Source organism: Ceratotherium simum, chromosome 5 (assembly GCF_057802395.1).
Source record: "Ceratotherium simum simum isolate JZ-2026a chromosome 5, ASM5780239v1, whole genome shotgun sequence".
Classification (NCBI taxonomy): domain Eukaryota; kingdom Metazoa; phylum Chordata; class Mammalia; order Perissodactyla; family Rhinocerotidae; genus Ceratotherium; species Ceratotherium simum.
In genome coordinates, this window is record NC_141904.1 from 23,546,970 (window position 1) to 23,567,163 (window position 20,194).

The window sequence follows — 20,194 nt, forward strand, 5'->3', positions numbered from 1 at the left end:
GCAAAAGAGAATTATACAAGCTGTTTTAAAAAGAAAATAGTAGGGGTCTGATAGAATAAGAATTTGGTTTTGATCTTTAAAGTGAATTTTTGTTGAACTTAAAAAACTCATCTTCAATACTGTTCCTTCTTCAGTGTTTATTCTATCAGAGCAGGGCAGTGACATGGGGGAAAAAAGTGAAAGATTAAAAAAAGACTGAGTTTTGGTATCTACCTACATTTGAAATCAAGTATGTATACGCTTTAAACACAAAGTACTGAAGCCACACTCCAGAGAGCTTATTCAGGGAAGGTTCAGACAAAGGTGAGTGGTATCTAGGAAAACATAATGGATTTGGAATCAGACGATCTAGATTGGAATCTAGATCAGAATGCTGGCCTAGTCACTGATGATACGTGTGAAGTTAGGCAAGGTGCTGAACTTCCCTGAACCTTTATTTCCCCCATTTATAAAACAGATAATAATGCTTACTCTATCTGCAGGGTTTCTGTAAGGGTAGCACAGATGCAAGGTAGTGTGTTTCCTCACGTTGCTTAGTTTTGCTGACCAGCACTCCCTCTACATGAAGCAGAGCTGACTTCTCTGTCTCTGCCTTTAAATGACCCACAGTTGTTCCTGAGCGGTCTAAGGGAGCTGGTTTAAATAGTTTCTCCAGTAGTAACAAGCAAAAAAAATTCAATCAGTGAAGATAATCAGAGGACATGACTGTTCTGAGAAAGTATAAAGCAACGTGGATAAATAACTTATGTATAAGTCAGAGTTAACTATATCTACAATTGTAACGTTTGTAAATAAAACACTTTATTTAAATTATTTAATTTCATATTTAGATATACTTTCTCAAGGTAACAAAATGGACTGAGAACCACCACCACAGAACACAAAACTAAATGCAGACTTCCTTTAATTTCTCTAAAATTAAAAAAAATAATAGTCATCACTTATTAAACACTTATAATGTAACTGGCAACTTCCATATATTATAACAACACCCCATGAGTTCTCCTCACCGCCTCTAAGGAAAGCATTATCATCAACTCCATGTTATGGATGAGGAAATGGTAGAGCACAGTGGATCAACACCACATCCACGCAACAGGACTCCTGGATGGCAGAGACACGGCTGAAACCACATCTGTGTAGCTGAAAGCCTCACTCTTCACCACTGTATCTTATACCTTACTGCACTCCTTGCAGAGAGTGTCACAACAGGGTATCCACATACAGAGGTCAAGTTCAGACACAGTGCAGCAGGCTTCTAAACGCCAACTACGTTGTGAGCCACAGAAAAGCCTCACAGATACACTGAAAAAAGCCCTCAGTGTATAAGGCCAAGTATAGTAAATATTTAGAAATAAGGCATAAACTCTTGAATTTCGCTATAAAATGGCATATAGGGCCGGCCCCGTGGCTTGGAGGTTAAGTGAGCGCGCTCCACTGCTGGCGACCCGGGTTCGGATCCCGGGCTCGCACCGACGTGCTGCTTCTCTGGCCATGCTGAGGCCGCGTCCCACATACAGCAACTAGAAGGATGTGCAGCTGTGACACACAACTATCTACTGGGGCTTTGGGGGGAAAAATAAATAAATAAAATCTTTAAAAAAAAAAAATGGCATATAAAACAAATAATAATGGATTAAATATAAAATAATAATGGGCCAAGAAAAAAAAAAGAAAACCCTAATTAAGGCTTTAACATAATTTATTGTACCTCTCTACTGAAAACAAAGTCAACATGTATGTAAGTGTCTTGCAAGGAACCTAGCATGCAGAAGGCATTCAATAAATGCTACGTGCTCTGAAAAAATATTTGTTGAGGGCCTACATGCAGGAAAAATATATAATTACTACATGCAGTGCCTACAACTATTTGCAAACCCTTACTACTTTAACTTCCCCAGTTATAAAATGGCAACATTAAAAAATGGGATTTCAAATGGACCAGAAAACTGGGTGGGGGTAGGGAGTAAATCATAAATAAAAACAACAAAACTTCTATTTCTTGCAGTCTTGGAGAAAGCCAAGTATAAAACAGGGTCATACTGTTCTCCATACAAAGTGATTTTCGTCTAGCGTTTAAGACCCTCTTAAGACAAATCCTTCCCAGTTTTCCTCTCTGGTTGCCACTGTAACAACTGCCTCTCTGAGCACCATCAATCACGGCAACAACCACCCTCGAAACCTAAGATGGATACAGGTCCTTCTGGAAACAATGGGACGGTCCTTATTTCTCTAGTAGATTTTGTACAGAATAATATGAGACTTTTCAACTAGGTTTTTGGAAAGGGGACAATCTCAAATTCAGAATAGCCCACTCTTTTGTCTACAAAATTGTTCTTTGTATTGTTTTTCAAGCGTAATACACTTTAAATATAATTTATTTTAATCAGAGTTCAAACAACATAAGAGATCTTTACTCAAGAATTTATAACCTTAAACATACAGTGTTGCCAACTGAAAAGCAGTAAGGAAGGAAGCGTCGGCGTGCAGAACTGCTAGTGGTTAGGGTGCGAGCACAGGAGACACACCCCTGTACCAGAAAGTATGTGAGCTCCAGAGTGCCACCGGTACTAGCTATGAAATTTGAAGCAAATCAGTTCAAGCACAGGCTTAAGTTTTCACCATCTCTATCTCATTACCTATTAAATGATACAGTGTAAAAATAAGCCTTGTAATGCAAGTTACTACCACTAATGAAATAATTGTAGGGATGTGCTCAGAATCAGGGCCCATGTTCCATTTCCACATCTGTAATGTCATGGAAATAAGTCTGAAAAAATGCAGTGTGTATTAAGATTTAGGAAAGAAATAGTAAGCCTGATTCATAGTTTTTGCCTCTCTTATTTTTAATCCAAATAAAGGAAAACCATAGGTCAGATTTTTAATTAATTAATTTGTTTGTTTATTAGTTAATCTGAATACAGATATATATAGGACATTTTATTTCATTGTGCTTAGTGATCTTTAATGCCTTACTCAGAAATATAGATCTGTCAGTAGAAAGGGTTGAAGTACAGAAGATATTTAAGAAGTGTTGATAATATCCCTTCCTTTTTGTTAGACTTTGTGTATTCACTCATTTAACAAACATTATTAAATAACTATTTTGTTCCATATACTGAATCATGTCCTAAGGACATGACAAGAAGACACAATCTCAACTTTCTCTTCATGTTCCAGTGGAAGAGAAGCAGGAAACTAACCATATCACAAGACAGAACTGGTAACAGTGGCACACACTGAGGGCTGTGACAGCTCCCAGAATGGAAGACTGCAAGGCCAGTGAGGGTGTCAGCCAGCAACACGTGAAGGCAAACAGAGACTGGACACTGAGGGGCCCCTGCGGCAGGGGTGCTGAGGAGAAATGGAGATGTGGAGGGAGAAAAGCAGGTGGAGGTCTTGCTTACATAGAAGGGATGGAGTTTAGATTTCACTCTGTAGAAGGACTGTAAGTAAGGTGAACAGATTTGTGTTTCAGAAAGACTGACGCCGAGACAGGGTGATCAGAGAGAGGGAGCAAGGGAGGGACACGGGACAAGAGGCTGAGGGCCAGGTGAAGTTCCTAGTAATGCTACAGAGGAGAGAAGATGATACCTGAAGCAAGGAAGGGGCAGAGGGGTACAGTGGCAGAATCTGCTGGAAAAATGGATAGTCTTTGTATGTGATTACATTTGGGGAATGTGCTTATGAGGGAGAAACAGAAAAGCAAAAGCAGACAATAAGAAGTTATCAATAAAAATATTAACAAATTTACATAATTAAGACTACTTAAAGAATACAGCAACTTTTAATTCTTTGTGGAAGTTTTAAATATAGTTTTCATTTTTGTAAAAGTTATACATGTAGGTAGTCTAAAGAGTCAAATCATTCTATAAGTCTGGTTATGACAACAGCACTTGCTGTCTTCTGCTCCTGATTTCCCATTCCCCAGAGGCACTGGCTTTCTTTTAGCTGACTAAAAAAAAAAATTTACCAGGGGCCAGCCTGGTGGTGTAGTTGTTAAGTTCACGCACTCCGCTTTGGTGGCCCAGGGCTCACTGGTTTGGATCCCAGGCGCAGACCTACACGCCACTTATCAAGCCATGCTGTGGCAGCGTCTCACATACAAAATTGAGGAAGATTGGCACAGATGTTAGCTCAGGGACAATCTTCCTCAAGCAAAAAGAGGAAGATTGGCAACAGATGCTAGTTCAGGGCCAATCTTCTTGACCAAAAAAAAAAAAAAAAAATTTAACCTTCCATATTGCAAAAAAAACATGCTAATGTTACCAGCTCTTATTTTAAATGTTATCTACTGACTTCCCATTCAAGAAGATGAAGCTTTAACTCATCCTTAGCATTGAAGCCAATCTTCCACCAACCTCCACATAACACATGCATTCTTTGTCTCTCCCCCCATGAAGTTATATTGTAATCTCAGTTACATCAATTTTTAGAGTTTTCATTTTTATAGCCAGGCAAACGTTATCCAGCTGAGCAATACAATACATCATGACTACTTTTCCTTTCTCGCATAGACGCCTTTCTCTCCTGGAGTTTATAACTGTCTTGTTTTTCATTTGCCTTGTTGTATATGTATTTAATTTACCCTTAAATGCTCTCCCAGTTGTATAAATCTCCTCTCAATACTTTAAAAAATTTTAAGTATTTTGTCAATTTCATTTTTTTTTTTTTTGAGGAAATTTCTCATGAGGCCTCTGGACTGCTCCCTCATCCTGAGGATGTACTTCACCTCTTGAAAGTGTTGTATCCTTATTTCCTAGAGTACTTAGCTTCTTCTTTCCTGCTTTACTCTCTTGTTCCCTTCAAAAGCTTTATGCACAGGACATGCATTTTTAAAACCTTCTCTGTTTGAAAGATTTTATTTTGACAATTAATAGCTTGGCTAGGTACAGAATTCCAAGTTGGAAAAACTTTTCCCTCAGAATGTTCGGAGCACTGCTCCAGAGTCTTCTGGCTTCCAGTTGAAAAGCCTGAAACCGTTCTAATTCCTAATCCTTTATGAGACCTGTTTTTTCTTCTCTTCCTCTCAATGTTCTGTAAATTCACCATCATGTACCTTGGTTTGTTATTTTCATATATCATGGGCCTTTTCAATTTAGAGACTCATGTCTTGCTGTTCTACTGGAAATTTCTTCTTTGTTTCTTTGATGAATTTCTCCCTTCTATTTTTTGTTTTCTTTTTCTTTTTAAGAGGTCTCATTATCTTGATGTTGGATCTCCTGGCCTGGTCCTCTAATTTTTCTTTCTTAGTTTCTAACTCAGTTTTATGTGCTATTTTCTGGGACACGTTTTGAATTTTACATGCCAACCATCTTATTTTCATCATATTTTAATTTTCAATTACACTTTTTCCTTTGAATTACATATGTTCTTAGCTGTCTGAGAAGTTTCTCCTCCCTGCATAGTCACTGTGTCCTCCAAGTCGCTTTTTTCCTGGTTGCTTATTTAGACCTCTGTTTTCATTCTGAGGTTTTCCTCTAATGTTTGGTGATTTCTGGCTCTCTGCTTGTGTTTAAGAGTGAGGCAGTTAAAGGTAACTTGAAGATAGCTGTGTGTGTACAGATGGGTGGGTTTGTTAACTCTGGGGTTTACAGAGGTCATTTCTTGGGCAATCCCTAACCCTTGATTTTTAGGCCTTTTCTCTTGAGCTGATCAGATTCCCCCAGAGAAGATTCTCCCAAACTTCTTCCTGGAGAGAGACAGTCTGGCTCAATATTCACTGAAATTCCCCGAGTCCCTAGCCCAGAGACCCTCCATTTTACAGTCTCTGGAGGATAAAACCTGGAGGGAAAGGTTGAAGATCTGGGTAGAATAGCTTCTTAAATAGACTTTCAACCAGTTCTCGTTTTTGAGTCTTAACTCTTTCCCTTCCCCTACCAATTTCCAAAGGTACCTAGCACTGCCAATTTCTACACTTTTAGGAATTTTATGGGTTATTTCTTGGCTTTCCTCATTATTAATTTTGTATTTAGCTTTTCTGCTAAGTCAGTTATCACTCATCCATCTGTTTTCCTGCTTCCAAAATTGCTGTAATCTCTTTCCTAATTCTCTGTGTCCTGTGGGTTTATGCTATTTTAATGGGGTTTCAGGAGAAATGGAGGTAAATGCAGGAGCTCAATATAACATCTCATATCTGATATCTTTAATCACTTCTTTAATGACACTTCTACTTAGCACTTGGGCAGGTGAATTGATGGGGAAGAAGAATCTATGTAGGGAGGCAACTGGCTGGAGAAACTTGGGAAGTAGGGAGGCAACTGGCTGGAGAAACTTGGGGAAGTAAGTAGTCAGGAAGCTAAAGATTGCCATCTCGCTTTCTCTAATCACCAGAGAGAACGGCCCCAGTCAACTTGCAGGACTACTTGTGTTCTCTTTTGGCAGCAACAGATGGACGTGGAATCTTGAGCACTCCAGGTAAGACTCCAATGATGCATGTAATTTCGCTGGCTTTTGCCCATAAAAGGTGTCCTAGAGATCCTGAATCCATCTGTTGTATTGCTTTCTAGGACAATGGAAAAATGTGGGATGGAAGTAAGAACATGGAAGGGTAGGATTATGGTATTAGGAGAAAAGACCAGTTCCTCCTCTGTATAGACGGCCAGAATAAGATAGCAACTATTAATTTTGAATATGGAAAAGAATTTCAGTAGGTTAACCATTCCCCTTTCATATCTCTATTCCTGAAGCTATGTTAATTAAAATTATTTTCAGGCAAAAAATTTGACATTAAAAAGACAACGAGACACATATTAGAATGGCCAAAATCCAAAACACTGACAGCACCAAATGTTGGTGATGATGGGGAGCAACAAGAACTTTCATTCATTGCTGGTGGTAAAGCAAAGTGGTACAGCTATTTTGGAAGACAGTTTTGCAGTTATGTGTGATTTTTCAGGCTGACCACAGGCGATTACAAAGGTACGATAGCTAATTTTATATGCGTCAACTTGACTGGCCTAAAGGATGCCCAGATACCTGGTAAAACATCATTCCTGGGCGTGTCTGTGATAGTGTGTCTGGAAGAGATTAGCATTTGATTCAGTAGATGGAGTGAAGAGATCCGCCCTCACCAATATGAGTGGGCATCAGCCAATCCACAGGGGCCCAAATGGAACAAAAAGGAGAAGGAAGGGTGAATTCTCTCTCTCTTCTTGAGCTGGGATGTCCATTTTCTCCTATCCTTGAATATTTGAGCTCCTGGTTCTTGGACCTTTGGACTCTGGGACTTACACCATCAGCCTCTGGTTCTCAGGCCTTCAGACTTGGGACTGAACTACATCACTGGCTTTCCTGGTTCTCCAGCTTGCAGACAGCTGATTGTGAGACTTCTGGGTCTTCATAACTGTGTGAGCCAATTCCTATAATAAATCTTCTTTCAAATATATACATCACTATACATTCTCTTGGTTCTTTTTCTCTGGAGAATCCTGACTAATAGAAAAGGCTTTACCTGGCAGGCCTCACAGGGGAAAACTGCCCTCTTCACACCAGACTTGGTGTACAGCCAATGCACCGTAGTCTCTGAAAGGAGCTGCAATTGAGGTCTCAGGTCAAGTTAGCTGCTCATGATTTTTCACATATTATATTCCTAGCCGTGGTGCCTTCATTCCTAGATCTCTTTACCTGAAGCCTTGGGCAAGGGTCCTCTTCAGATGCCTCCCCCAAGACCTCCTTATGGGGGTAGGAGGAGGAAACCTTGAAGACACTTTCCCTCATTTGACTTAGTACCCAGTACTTTTCCACTTCCTAGCCTTTCCACCTCACTGCCCCCTCCTGACACCCCAACTTTAGGGTCCATAAAACTGCTAGAGTCCTCCGTTCAGGGCTCTCTCAACAACAAGATGACCCCACAGCTGTGCTGATCTACCTGACCCTTGATCAATGCAACCTTCCATGGGTGAAATGGAACAGAGGAAGTTGATGTTTTCTCCTTTTTCTGACTCTTTCTTATACCACCACAGTAAGTGATTAAAGGCTTAACTTTCATTTTTGACTTGTTGCTTTAATTGGCTGCCCCGACACCTAGCAGCTCAGCTCTCTCTCCCGCTCAGCTGACCTCCTGACATTTACCATATGACCCAGCAATCACTCTCCTTGATATTTATCCAAATGAAATGAAATGAAAACTTACATCCACATAAAAACTTATATCCCGCACATTGATATCTATAGTGCCCTTATTCATAGTCGCCAAAATTTGGAAGCAACCAAGATGTCCTTTAGTGGGTGAATGGATAAATAAACTGTGGTACATCCAGAAAATGGAATATTATTCAGTACTACAAAGAAATGAGCTACCAGCCAGGAAAAGATATGGAGAAAACTTAAATGCATATTACTAAGTGAAAGAAGCTAATCTGAAAAGGCTACATACTGTACGATTCCAACTATATGACATTCTGGAAAAGGTAAAACTATGGAGACAATGAAAAGATCAGTGGTTGTCATGGGTTAGAGGGGAGAGAGATGAATAGGAGGAGCACAGAGGATTTGTAGGGCAGAGAAACTACTCTGTATGATACTATAATGGTGGATACATGTCATTATACATTTGTCCAAACCCACAGAAAGTACAACACCAAGAGTGAACTGTCATGTAACCTATGGACTTTGGGTGATTATGATGTGTCAATGTAGGTTCACTGATTATAATGAATGTACTACTTGGTGAGGGATGTAGATAGCAGGGTAGGCCCTGTGTATGTGGGGGCAGGGGCATATGGGAACTCTGTACTTTCCATTCAATTTTGTTGTGAACCTAAAAATTCTCTAAAAAAATAAAGTCTATTTTTTAAAAAATCTAAACATTAAAAAAAAAAGAGATGATGTGCTACTGTGGTATATCAACCTATGTTAGTGAAATTTTAAAAGATTTTTTTAAACTAAAATATAAAGTAATGTCAATGTTATTTGTAACTCAAGGAATACATTAATATCCATATCTGACATAGTCACAAAAAAGACTGGCAGTATTTAATGTCTGAGAGGGAAGAGAGTTGGCAATCAGGAAGTTCTTAAATACTCCCTCAAAAATAAGATCACCAATTTGTGCTTTGATAAAAACTCTGTGACACATTACCATGTGATTTAAGAGAGTCTTTGTTTCTAGTCCCTGAGGTTGGGTAAAGCTTTTCCAGAAAAAAAAAAACAAATGAATTCAATTTGTAGTTGAAATAAACAATTTGTAGTTGAAATAAGCATTTTGACATCAGTATAATGTTGAACATGTTCTTAATGAGAAAATAGAGAAATAGAAATTCTGGGGTAAGACAGATGGAAACACTGGCAGATAGACAGACAGTGGCTCAAGAGAAAGCAGAGATCTAAAATGAAATAAAAAGGAACGATGTTTTAAACCACCAAGAGGACACAACTGCCACAGGAGGCCAGGTCAAGAAACGGCTAAAGAGACCCCTACAGAAAACCGAGGAAAGTTAAGAGTGTTGTAACATGTTTATGCTGGCTAAAAAAACAAGGCAGGAAGTGAGCAAAAGTGCCAAGAAGGAAACTTTTCCATTTACAAAGTGTTCAGAGAGAACGTAAATTAAAAGAGACAAACACTTGAGAGATACTTTCTAGTTAGAAAAATCTACTGTTAAATGGACTTGATTATAGTATTTTAGCTATTAATACCATTCACAAGATCAATAAAAAGTATGTTGCATTATAACTGGAGAATATGTTTTTTTTGATACCAGTCAAAAACAAAATAAAAATTTAAATCAATAAAAAAATAGATGAGAAAAATTTTAGGTACTTAATTTAAAAAGTAGAGAATGCTTTTTTTTAAAAAAGCCATGTCAAAAACTGTATTAAAAAATCGTTATTTATTTGAGTTGGTATTCTAAGAGCTTCTTGGCACCTGTCCTCTCAGCAATTACTGTACACAAATCCATGTCACCCCCCCGACCCCGGGTCTCTACAGTACCCTTCTGTCTGAGATCGCTCCAAATACTAACTGAGCACATGAAGAGCTTCAGATGCTTTGAGGGATAGCAAAGAATTATAACATGTGGTTCTGGTCCTGAAGAGCTTACAACCTAGTTGAGAAGATGGGACTAACATGCACAATAAGGAACAACAGAAGATAAAGTGTAATTAAGTGCTACATTGAGTGGTATTGATTAAAATCTTAAAGGACCTCAAAAGTGAAAGTTCAATGAGGGCTAGAATAATTGGGGAAGGTTTGGGGAAAAGCCACCCTGCCGCAGGCCTGAAAATAGGGCAAGAGCCCACAGAAGGAGGGAACCACATGAGTGACTTACAGTATGGAATAAATCAGTAAAAAAAAAGCAGTGTGATGAGAGTATGACTACTAATAAACTACGACAGGAGTAATGGATCATGATTATATTTTCTTATCTCCTAACCTTTATTTTTGTATATAATCCTAGTCCATATAGTCCAGCAAAGAATCCAAAAGCACTTCGTGTAACACATAAGAAAGTAAAAATGTTTATGGTTTGATTAAAAAGTTTGGGAATAATTCTATTTAGAAATGAATACTATGTATCTTGAGTAAAGCAAAAGCTGTGTTCAAAGAATAGCCATTTGAGCATCATTTCAAAGGTTAAATTTTAAAATCTTTACAGATAATGTTCATACCATTACTTTTTCCAATGTGAAATTTTACTTTTGCAAAAAAAAAATCAAGGGAGGGCTTGAGGGATAGAAAAGACGATGTGAGAACCAGTCTGTCTGTCACTAGCCCTGTGGCCTTGAGCTGGTTTCTTAACCTCTAAAAACGGACGTTGGGCTCCATCTCTGAAGCGTCATAAAGAACTTGGTGTTTATAAGAAATCTATTAAGTGGTTGAATATTATACTAGCCTGACCAAATTACTTTCAAAGAGAATGAAAGCTTTGCTCAAGGTATGTAAAGAAAATTATATAAGAATACTTTTGTTGGGGCCGGCCTGGTGGTGTAGAGGTTAAGTTCGTGTGCTCCACTTCAGTGGCCCAGGGTTTGCAGGTTTGGATCCCAGGCGCGGACCAACACACTGCTTATCAAGCCATGCTGTGGCAGCGTCCCATGTAAAAGTAGAGGAAGACGGCGTGGATGTTAGCCCAGGGCCAATCTTCCTCAGCAAAAAGAGGAGGATTGGCAACCATGTTACCAAAAAAAAAAAAACATTTTTGTTAAAAACTAAATGTGAGATGCTGGACAGCAGTGAAAGGGGTGGAATAAGAACTAAGCAGGGACACTAGGCTCCAACCCCACAGACTGACTGTGATTGTTTTAAATTACAGGCATACCTTGTTTTATTGCACTTCACTTTACCACACTTTGCAGAAACCGTGTTTTTTACAAATTGAAAGTCTGTGGCAACCCTGTGTCAAGCAAGTCTATTGGCGTCATTTTTCCAACAGCATTTGCTCACTTCACGTCTCTGTGTCACATTTTGGTAATTCTTGCAATATTTCAAACTTTTTCATTATTATCATATTTGTTATGGTGATTTGTGATCAGTGATCTTTGATGTTACTATTATACTTGTTTTGGGGCACCATGAACCACACCTATATAAGACAGCTCATTTAACTGATAACTGTTGCATGTGTTCTGACTGCTCCACTGACCAGCCGTTCCCCCGTCTCCCTCCTTCTCTTCAGGCCTCCCTTTTCTCTGAGACACAACAGAGGAAATTAGGCAATTAATAGGCCCTTATGGCCTCTAAGTTTTCAAGTGAAAGGAAGAGTCACATCTCTCATTTTAAATTAAAAGCTAGAAATGATTAAATTTAGTGAGGAAGGCATGTCGAAGTTAAAACAGGCCAAAAACTAGGCCTCTTGTACCAAACAGTTAGCCAAGTTGTGAATGCAAAGGAAAATTTCTTGAAGGAAATTAAAAGTGCTACTCCAGTGAACACACAAATGATAAGAACATGAAACAGCCTTATTGCTGATACGGAGAAAATTTTAGCTGTCTGGATAGAAAATCAAACCAGCCATAACATTCCCTTAAGCCAAAGCCTAATACTGAGCAAGGCCCTCACTCTCTTCAATTCTATAAAGGCTGAGAGAGGTGAGGAAGCTGCAGAAGAAAAGTTTGAAGCTAGCAGAGGTTGGTTCATGAGATTTAAGAAAAGAAGCTGTCTCCATAACATAAAAGTGCAAGATGAAGCAGCAAGTACTGATATAGAAGCTGCAGCAAGTTATCCAGAAGACCTAGCTAAAATAATTAATGAAGGTGGCTACACTAAGCAACAGATTTTCAGTGTAGATGAAATAGCCTTATATTGGGAGAAGATGCCATCTAGGACTTTCATAGCTGGAGAGGAGAAATCAATGCCTGGCTTCAAAGCTTAAAAGAACAGGTTGACTTGCTTGTTAGGGGCTAATGCAGCTGGTGACTTTAAGTTGAAGCTAATGCTCATTTACCATTCTGAAAACCTAGGGTCCTTAAGAATCATGCTAAACCTACTCTGCCTGTGCTCTGTAAAGGGAACAACAAAGCCTGGATGACAGCATTATCTGTTTACCACATGGTTTAATGAATATTTTAAGCCCACTGTTGAGACCTACTGCTTAGAAAAAGAGATTCCTTTCAAAATATTACTGTTCATTGACAATGCACCTGGTCACCTAAGACCTCTGATGGAGATGTACAACGAGATTAATGTTTTCATGCCTGCTAACACTACATCCATTTTGCAGCCCATGCATCAAGGAGTAATTTCGACTCTCAAGTCTTATTATGTAAGAAATACATTTTGTAAGGCTATAGCTGCAATAGATAGTGATTTTCCTGATGGATCTGGGTAAAGGAAATCAAAAACCATCTGGAAAGGATTCACCGTTATAGTTGCCATTAAGAACATTTGTGATTCATGGGATAAGGTCAAAATATCAACATTAACAGGAGTTTGGAGGAAGTTGATTGCAACCTTCAAGGATGACTTTGAAGGGTTCAAGACTTGAGTGGAGGAAGTAACTGCAGATGTGGTGGAAATAGCAAGAGAGCTAGAATTAGAAGTGGAGCCTGAGGGTGTGACTGAGTCGCCACAATCTCGTGATAAAACTTTAATGGATGAGGAATTCCTTCTAGGAGTGGGCAAAGAAAGTGGTTTTTTGAGATGGAATCTACTCCTGGTGAAGATACTGTGAAGACTGTTGAAATGATAACAACAGATTTAGAATATGACATAAACTTAGTTGATACAGCAGTGGCAGGGTTTGAGAGGACTGACTCCAATTCTGAAAGAAGTTCTACTGCGGGTAAAATGCCATCAAACAGCATCGCATGCTACAGAGAAACCATTCGTAAAAAGAAGTCAATCGATGTGGCAAAATTCACTGTTGTCTTATATTAAGAAATTACCACAGCCACCCTAACCTTCAGCAACCACCACCCTGATCAGTCAGCAGCTATCAATGTCAAGGCAAGACCCTCCACCAGCTCAAATGATGGTTAGCATTTTTTTAGCAATAAAGTATTTTTTTAATTAAGGTACGTACATTGTGTTTTTTTAGACATAATGCTATTGTTCACTTAATAGACTACAGTATAGTGTAAACATAACTTTTATATGCACTGGGAAACCAAAAAATTTGCGTGACTTGCTTTATTGCAGTATTGGCTTTATTGCGATGGTCTGAAACCGAACCTGCAATGTCTCCAAGGTACGCCTGTACTTAACTGCCAAGAGCAATGTAATAGTTTGCTAGGGATGCTGTAACAAAGTACCAAAAACTGGGATGGTTTAAACCAACAGAAATTTATTATCTAACAGTTCTGGAGGCTAGAAGTCCGAAATCAAGGTGTTGGCAGGGTGAACTCGTTCTCAAACTTGTAGAGAAGAATCCTTCCTTGTCTCTTCTAGCTTCTAGTGTTGGCAGGGTTTGTTCCTTCTGAGGGCTCTGACGGAGAATCTGTTTTATGCCTTTCTCTTAGCTTCTGGTGACAGCTGGAAATCCTTTCGTTCCTTGGCTTGTAGATTCATTGCTCCAATCTCTGCCTCTGTCTTCATAGGGCATTATTCTCTCTGTGTGTCTTCACATCGTCTTCCCTCCGTGAATGTCTGTGCCCAAATTTCCTTCTTCTTATAAGGACACCAGTCATATTGCCTTAGGAGCCCACCCTATTCCAATACGACCTCATCTTAACTAATTATATCTGTACAACCTATTTCCAAATAAGGTCATATTCTGAGGTACTAGGGATTAGGACTTGAACATATCTTTTTGGGGAATACAATTCAACTTATAACAGGCCTCATTATTTGTGCCTGTAAAATCAGGATTTTGGGCTAGAGGCAGTGAATCTTAACCATTTTTCAGGTTACATATTCTTGTGAGAAGATGATGAAAATTATATACCCTTGACCCAGGGAAATGCGCACCTACCCAATATTTTGCACAGTATCAGGATGATCACAGTCCCTTTGAAGCCTTCCATTGAACCCCTAACAGGTAGGGACCCCAAATAAGAAGTGCCATCACTGAAGGAAAGCTCTTTCAGTTTCCCCAAGTGCAATATTCTTTGAGCTACAAATATATAACCTACTGCTCCAAAAGCACACATGCAATGCCGAGTCTTGTACAGTGGGGTTCAGTTAAGATTTTTTGAATGAATGAGCTTGAAACTACTGTAACTGAACATCAGCACTCTGGATGCCCCAGGCAGGGCATCATGAGTCAGAATCCACTGAGATGGAATGGACACTTGACACCAATGTTCCATTGGGAATGCTGAGGCATTGTCCACCTTCCTCTTGTTCTCGACCATGGCCTAAAATCTAAGCTTATTCAATTAGTATCTCCTCCCACGCATTCTACCCAATCCTGTTCTGTGTGCTCTGCCTGCTACTCCCCTCCCTCTCAGTCCTTTTCTCTGAGGAACAATGCCTTTCCCTCTGAGCCTAGCTGTCCTGGAATCACTCCTGTCCCTGCAACCTCCAGCGGTGAGGTGGGAGGCGCCACCTCGCTCCCTGACTCTGTTTCCAAACCACTGTATCCCATCTTTCCATGAAAACCTCTCTTCCTCTGAAGTTCATGCCACGCATCTATAACTCCATCATGCCCCTTCACTACTGTCATCTATGCACCATGACGGCTGGCAAACAGTAGGCACTCAACAAATACTGGTTGAATGGTTGACTCTTTGAATAAATGACTGATTGAATAAAGCTGTTTCCTTGGTCACTCTTCTGCATTTATTTGAGGCTTTCATTGCCTGGCTCACTATGCATCTTTTCCTATCATGATTTTCAGTGAAGTGCCCATGGAGGTCCAAACAAAAAATCCCAGCTCTCTCACAATCCCTTGATCTCCTCAGTGACTTACCTTCCCCTTTACTAACTTTGACCATCCTGGTCACACCCAGAACTGTTCCATGTCCTCTTGTTTGACCACAACCTCTGATGCTTTTAGGTCTCATATCCCACCTCTCATCCCTTGATACTCTGATTTCCCCATAGTCTTTTCCTGGCCGTGCTTCCCTCCCTACCCGTCCTAAACTGCTCTCTTAAAATGCAATCAACACCCTCCACCCTCCTGCTTCCCTTCAGTTCTGCCTAATTCATTTGCATGTGGGCCTAACGTGAAGCCTGGATCATGACCTGTCTCCTTTGTATCTGGCCTGGACTTCTGAGTATGGCTAGGAAAAACATAACCTTGAGGCCTGGTGCCAATGCCCATTGCTTGTCTCTGTAGGATCTTCAACAGCTAGACCAGGCTTGTCCTAGTGCTTGGTCAGCCATCTCTCCCACACTCCCAGTCACTCTTCTCCAACTCTAACCCCACCCTGCCTCATTCACAGGAGACAACCTCGCTTCTTCCTTTATCAGACATGTAATTCCTCCACTTTCTGTCTTCCTCACCCATAAACTGGTCTACTTCTGAAACCTGCCTAGTATCTCCTTCCAGAATCAGCACCATTTTTTTCATTTCTATTCCACAGCCAGTCTTCCACAGGACTCTTGACCTCATTTCATTGCCTCTGAACCTCTGTTTCTTCAATTATTTCACTCAAAAAATATCTCTCAGGAAGATTACTACACACTGGGCCCTGTTCTAGATGGTGGGATACAGTAGGGAAACCAAGACAGACAAAATCCTCTCATTGGGGGGGTGGGGTAGTAGGTATGAAGAACAAACAATAAATAAGTAAAAACTTTAAATAAACAAGATAATTTATCTTTTCATAGATCTCATCCATGGAACAGCATCCACGGAATGCTGCCAGCCTCAGCATTCCCAATGGAACTAACTAGTGCTGATCTTTGAAGGAGGAACTCCTTCACTGTGAGAAGTAAACCTCTTCATCAGTTCTCACGCCTCCGATGAGCCCTGGTCTCATTCTAAAGGCAGCCATCCAACCTTCCTTGCCCTCGCATTGACCTAGTTACATCTTTCTTTTTCCTTTCCCTGTCGGCGTTTTTTAAAGATTACTCTACAAATGCTGTCTCTACATTCTTTCTTTTTTATTTAGTCGACTTTTTAGTTGAAAATGTAATGCGTGCATAAAACAACAACAAAACTGTAGAAAAGGCTATGGTACTTCTTAACTGTCCAGTCACTCTTCAACCTACCATAACCCAGCTTCTGGTCTGCAGCTCCACTAAATATCTTCTGGTAAAAGTATCTGATGACTGTCCTCCAGGGCCAAGTCCAAATGGACTTTTCCAGCATCACCTTATCAAACCTCAGCACTCCTGACCCCCATCACCTCCCTTGCGATCACAACACAAGCTATTCCTTGGCTCTTCCTTTTCTGGTGCCTCTTAAACACTGAAGTTAAACACAGTTCCACCTTTCCCATGTTCTCCTTATGTAAGCACCCACCTTAGGTAGGCAGACCATATAATTCTTAAGATCCTAATGGGATGCCTTTGAGAGAGAAAGAGGACAGTGCTAATAATTACTACTCTTGAATAGCAGGTATAAACTGAGACTGCCCCAAACAAACTGGGATATATGGTCACCCTATTCTTAGGAGATCACATCCACTGTTATGGTTTTAATTAACACTATCAACCATTTGCAAAATTAAACCTGTAGCCTTGATACTGACATTTAAGCTTTATTTTCCAAATCTTCAGGTTATAATTTCTTACAGATATCTCAAATTCAGTATGGCCAAAACTCAAATTAATCATTTCTATTCCTAACCCTGCTAATCCTTATATTTCCTATCTAAGTTATATATATTACTCAGTCACTCAACTCTTCAAGCTGGGGATCATTTTAGACTTCCTCTTCTTCCTCATCCATCATATTTAATCACCAAGACATGCTGACTTTAGTTTTGAAGATTTTTCTAATGTACAATTTTTCCCCCGGACTACTGCCATTACCTTTTAACTGATTTCCTTGCTCTAGTCTTCTCTCCTCTGAGTCTGTTTTCCACACTGCTACCCGAGTGATCTAAAACTGACCACACTCCTGCTCTGAAGCTTTCAATAGCTTCCTATCACTTACAGGATAAAGACTTCCATCATGATCCCATTCCTGTTCACTTCTTCATTCTCATAACCTGTTAGCCTCTCTCTCCCTTTGCACTCTAAAAACACCAAATAGCTTGTAAAAAAACACACAAACACAACCCCCCATTAAGCTGTTTCTCACTTGCAAGCCTTTGTTCATGCTGTTCCCTCTGCCTGGAATGCAGATCCCCTTATTTAGCTTGCTAATATCTACGCCATTTTCTCTAGTCACTCACAGCTGACCTGCAGGGGAGCTCAGTGCCTCTCCTTTAAACTTCCATATCACCTGTCCACACCTCAACCACAGCACCGGATATGTTAGTTTGAAATTAATTATGTCAGTCTTTCCTACCCAGTTGGTAAGCTTCTTGAGGACAGGAACAGTGCCCCTTAAATACTCAAAAAATAGTCACCCTATTTTTAGGAGGTCTCATCCACTGTTATGGATTTAACCAAGCAAATTAAAATAAGTTGGACTAAATATTGAAATGAATAAACAACTTCATTACCCCTGCATTTTTCCACATGTGCCCATATGTTTTACAATGTCATCAGTAGAGGGATTAAAAATGTGTAAGGGCTTCAGCAGACAAAAATTCACCTGTTTTATGAAATTAATTTTAAAAAGTCAATCTTAGCATAGGAAACAAGATGATTAAGTTAGAAATACAGTTGTGATGTGCCAAAGTTAAGGAAAAGCAAATACACAATTGTTTAAGATTACAAAAAATCAGAATACATTTCAGTAGTTGTTTGATTTGGAGAATTTTGTGAAAATATTATCCAAGAGCATTTTTTTTTTATAAAAGAGGTTTCTCATTCCTTTTGTTTTTTATCACTTACATTAAAAAAAAATCACACAACTTTAAAATAGGAGATTAGTACAGAATATCCTAAAATCTAATACCCATCAAATCTACCCAAACATCCTTCTCTACTTTCCAGATGTTTCCATGTTCTTATAAGATTAGCTCTGACTCAGAAAGAAGGAACTTTTCACTTTGTCTGTCAAAACCCAAACTATCTGACCTTCAAGGCACAGAAAAAAACCCACAGTTTTTGGATAAAATGTAGTGTTCCTGTCACTTATTCATTCAAGTAATTTGGGTGGAATTTAAAAAGTATAATCTAAAATTTTAAAGAATATTATTAGTGTTACCAGAGGCATAACAACATCTGGCACAACTGGTATTCAACGAACAAATAAAGAGAACCACATAGAAGTTAAGAGGCAAGATTATGAATGATTCAAACAGTTTATGTTCTTCTGAGAAAGTCCTACCCGTGTGATTCTTTTTTTTAACTTCCTATTTAATCATCACTTTGTGCAATCTTTCCTAATCATATTTTGGCTTACAAATCTTGTTTTGTGAACCGTGATTATTTTTCTGAGAAGGAAAACAATTGGAGGTATTTTGAAATTTAAAACATGCTGTTTTTTTCATGCTGAGGATTATCAGCCTATTCAGAAGGGAGAGGCACTGGCTTTCCAGCCATGGCAAGCACCCTAGGCTAGATCTGAGGAGATGCGAATACGTCTACCATTTGGCCCCCTAGTGAGAAATACATTTGGCCAAAATATAGCTGAGAAGAAGTTAAAATATCTTTAAATGTAATATTTATTTTTATTGGCAAGTTGTTGATACTATAAAAACAGCTCTAATCTCCTGAAAAATAACCTTGAATACTCCTTACCTGTCAGAAGGTGGAGCTCTAAACGTATCTGAAATATTGGCTTTTTATATGTGAGTTTCACAAATGTGTGTAATGAGGAGATTAAAGCAGGAGTAAAGTCTTTAGAAAAATCGTTCTGAAGAATATTCCAATTCTCTCAGGATAAAATCACCCACGTCTCCCAATACACACATGGTTAACTAACAAAAAAGATATTTACTATGTTCCTTTGAAACGTCAATATATTGCCTACTCTAAAAATATAGGTATGGTAATTCAGAATAAAAGATAAAGTATATTTAAAAACACATTTTAAAAAATCAGAACCACCTACTTGAATCACTAATACTTACAAGCATCTCGGATGTAGAGTAACATGGCTATGAAGATATAATCGACTAAACTCAGGCTTAGGCCGTCTGCAAACAAGGCATCCCAGACAACCAGAAGATCCTGCAGGGGGAACTCTCGTCCAAACAGCAGCCGTACCCACCGTCTGGAGAGGAACAAAACCAAAATTCAGAAAACAAGACTTCTGAGAGTAACATAAAGAGGAATCATTTTCTCTTGTAACTGTGAAAAAAATTATAATTTTTAACAGATCACACTCAGCAAATATTATATATCAAAAATATAATACAGTAAAATCCAAGTTTTAAGTTTTCAAATGAATTTTGCAATTTTATAACTAGGCCACATCATTAAACTTTATTCCTGTATGTATAAAACACAAGTACGATATTTGAAAAGGGTAGAAATCCTTCATATTTAATAGAAATCACAAATCTCAAAAAGGCAAAGAGAAAAATGAATATATAGTGTTCTTATAGTTGCCTCATATGCAAGGTTATGAGGTAAAAAATACAATTTTCCAAAATTTTATGATCACTACTGATTTTTGTCTTTGGTTAACTGGGCTTTTGCAAATGGTTATATGACCAATTATTATAGCCAAACAGAAAACTGCATTCTTACATTTCACTCCTATTTAAAAATAGTCATTTTAAAATTATATGTGGAAAAAAACCAGTAGATATCTGTTTTTTTGTCAAGCGTAGACAGTTATTTCAAATGAACATTGAGTGATACTTA

General features: G+C 38.9%; 1 protein-coding gene across 3 annotated transcripts in view; it reads right to left on the reverse strand.

The window, feature by feature from the left end:
* Nucleotides 1–20,194, reverse strand: part of TBC1D5 (TBC1 domain family member 5) — a 537,118-nt gene that overhangs the window by 133,278 nt on the left and 383,646 nt on the right. For all 3 annotated transcript variants that reach the window (XM_087430599.1, XM_087430597.1, XM_087430598.1), the window contains one exon: nt 19,456–19,598. In XM_087430599.1, coding sequence (XP_087286725.1) covers nt 19,456–19,598 — 143 coding nt within the window. The remainder of the gene's footprint in view (nt 1–19,455; nt 19,599–20,194) is intronic.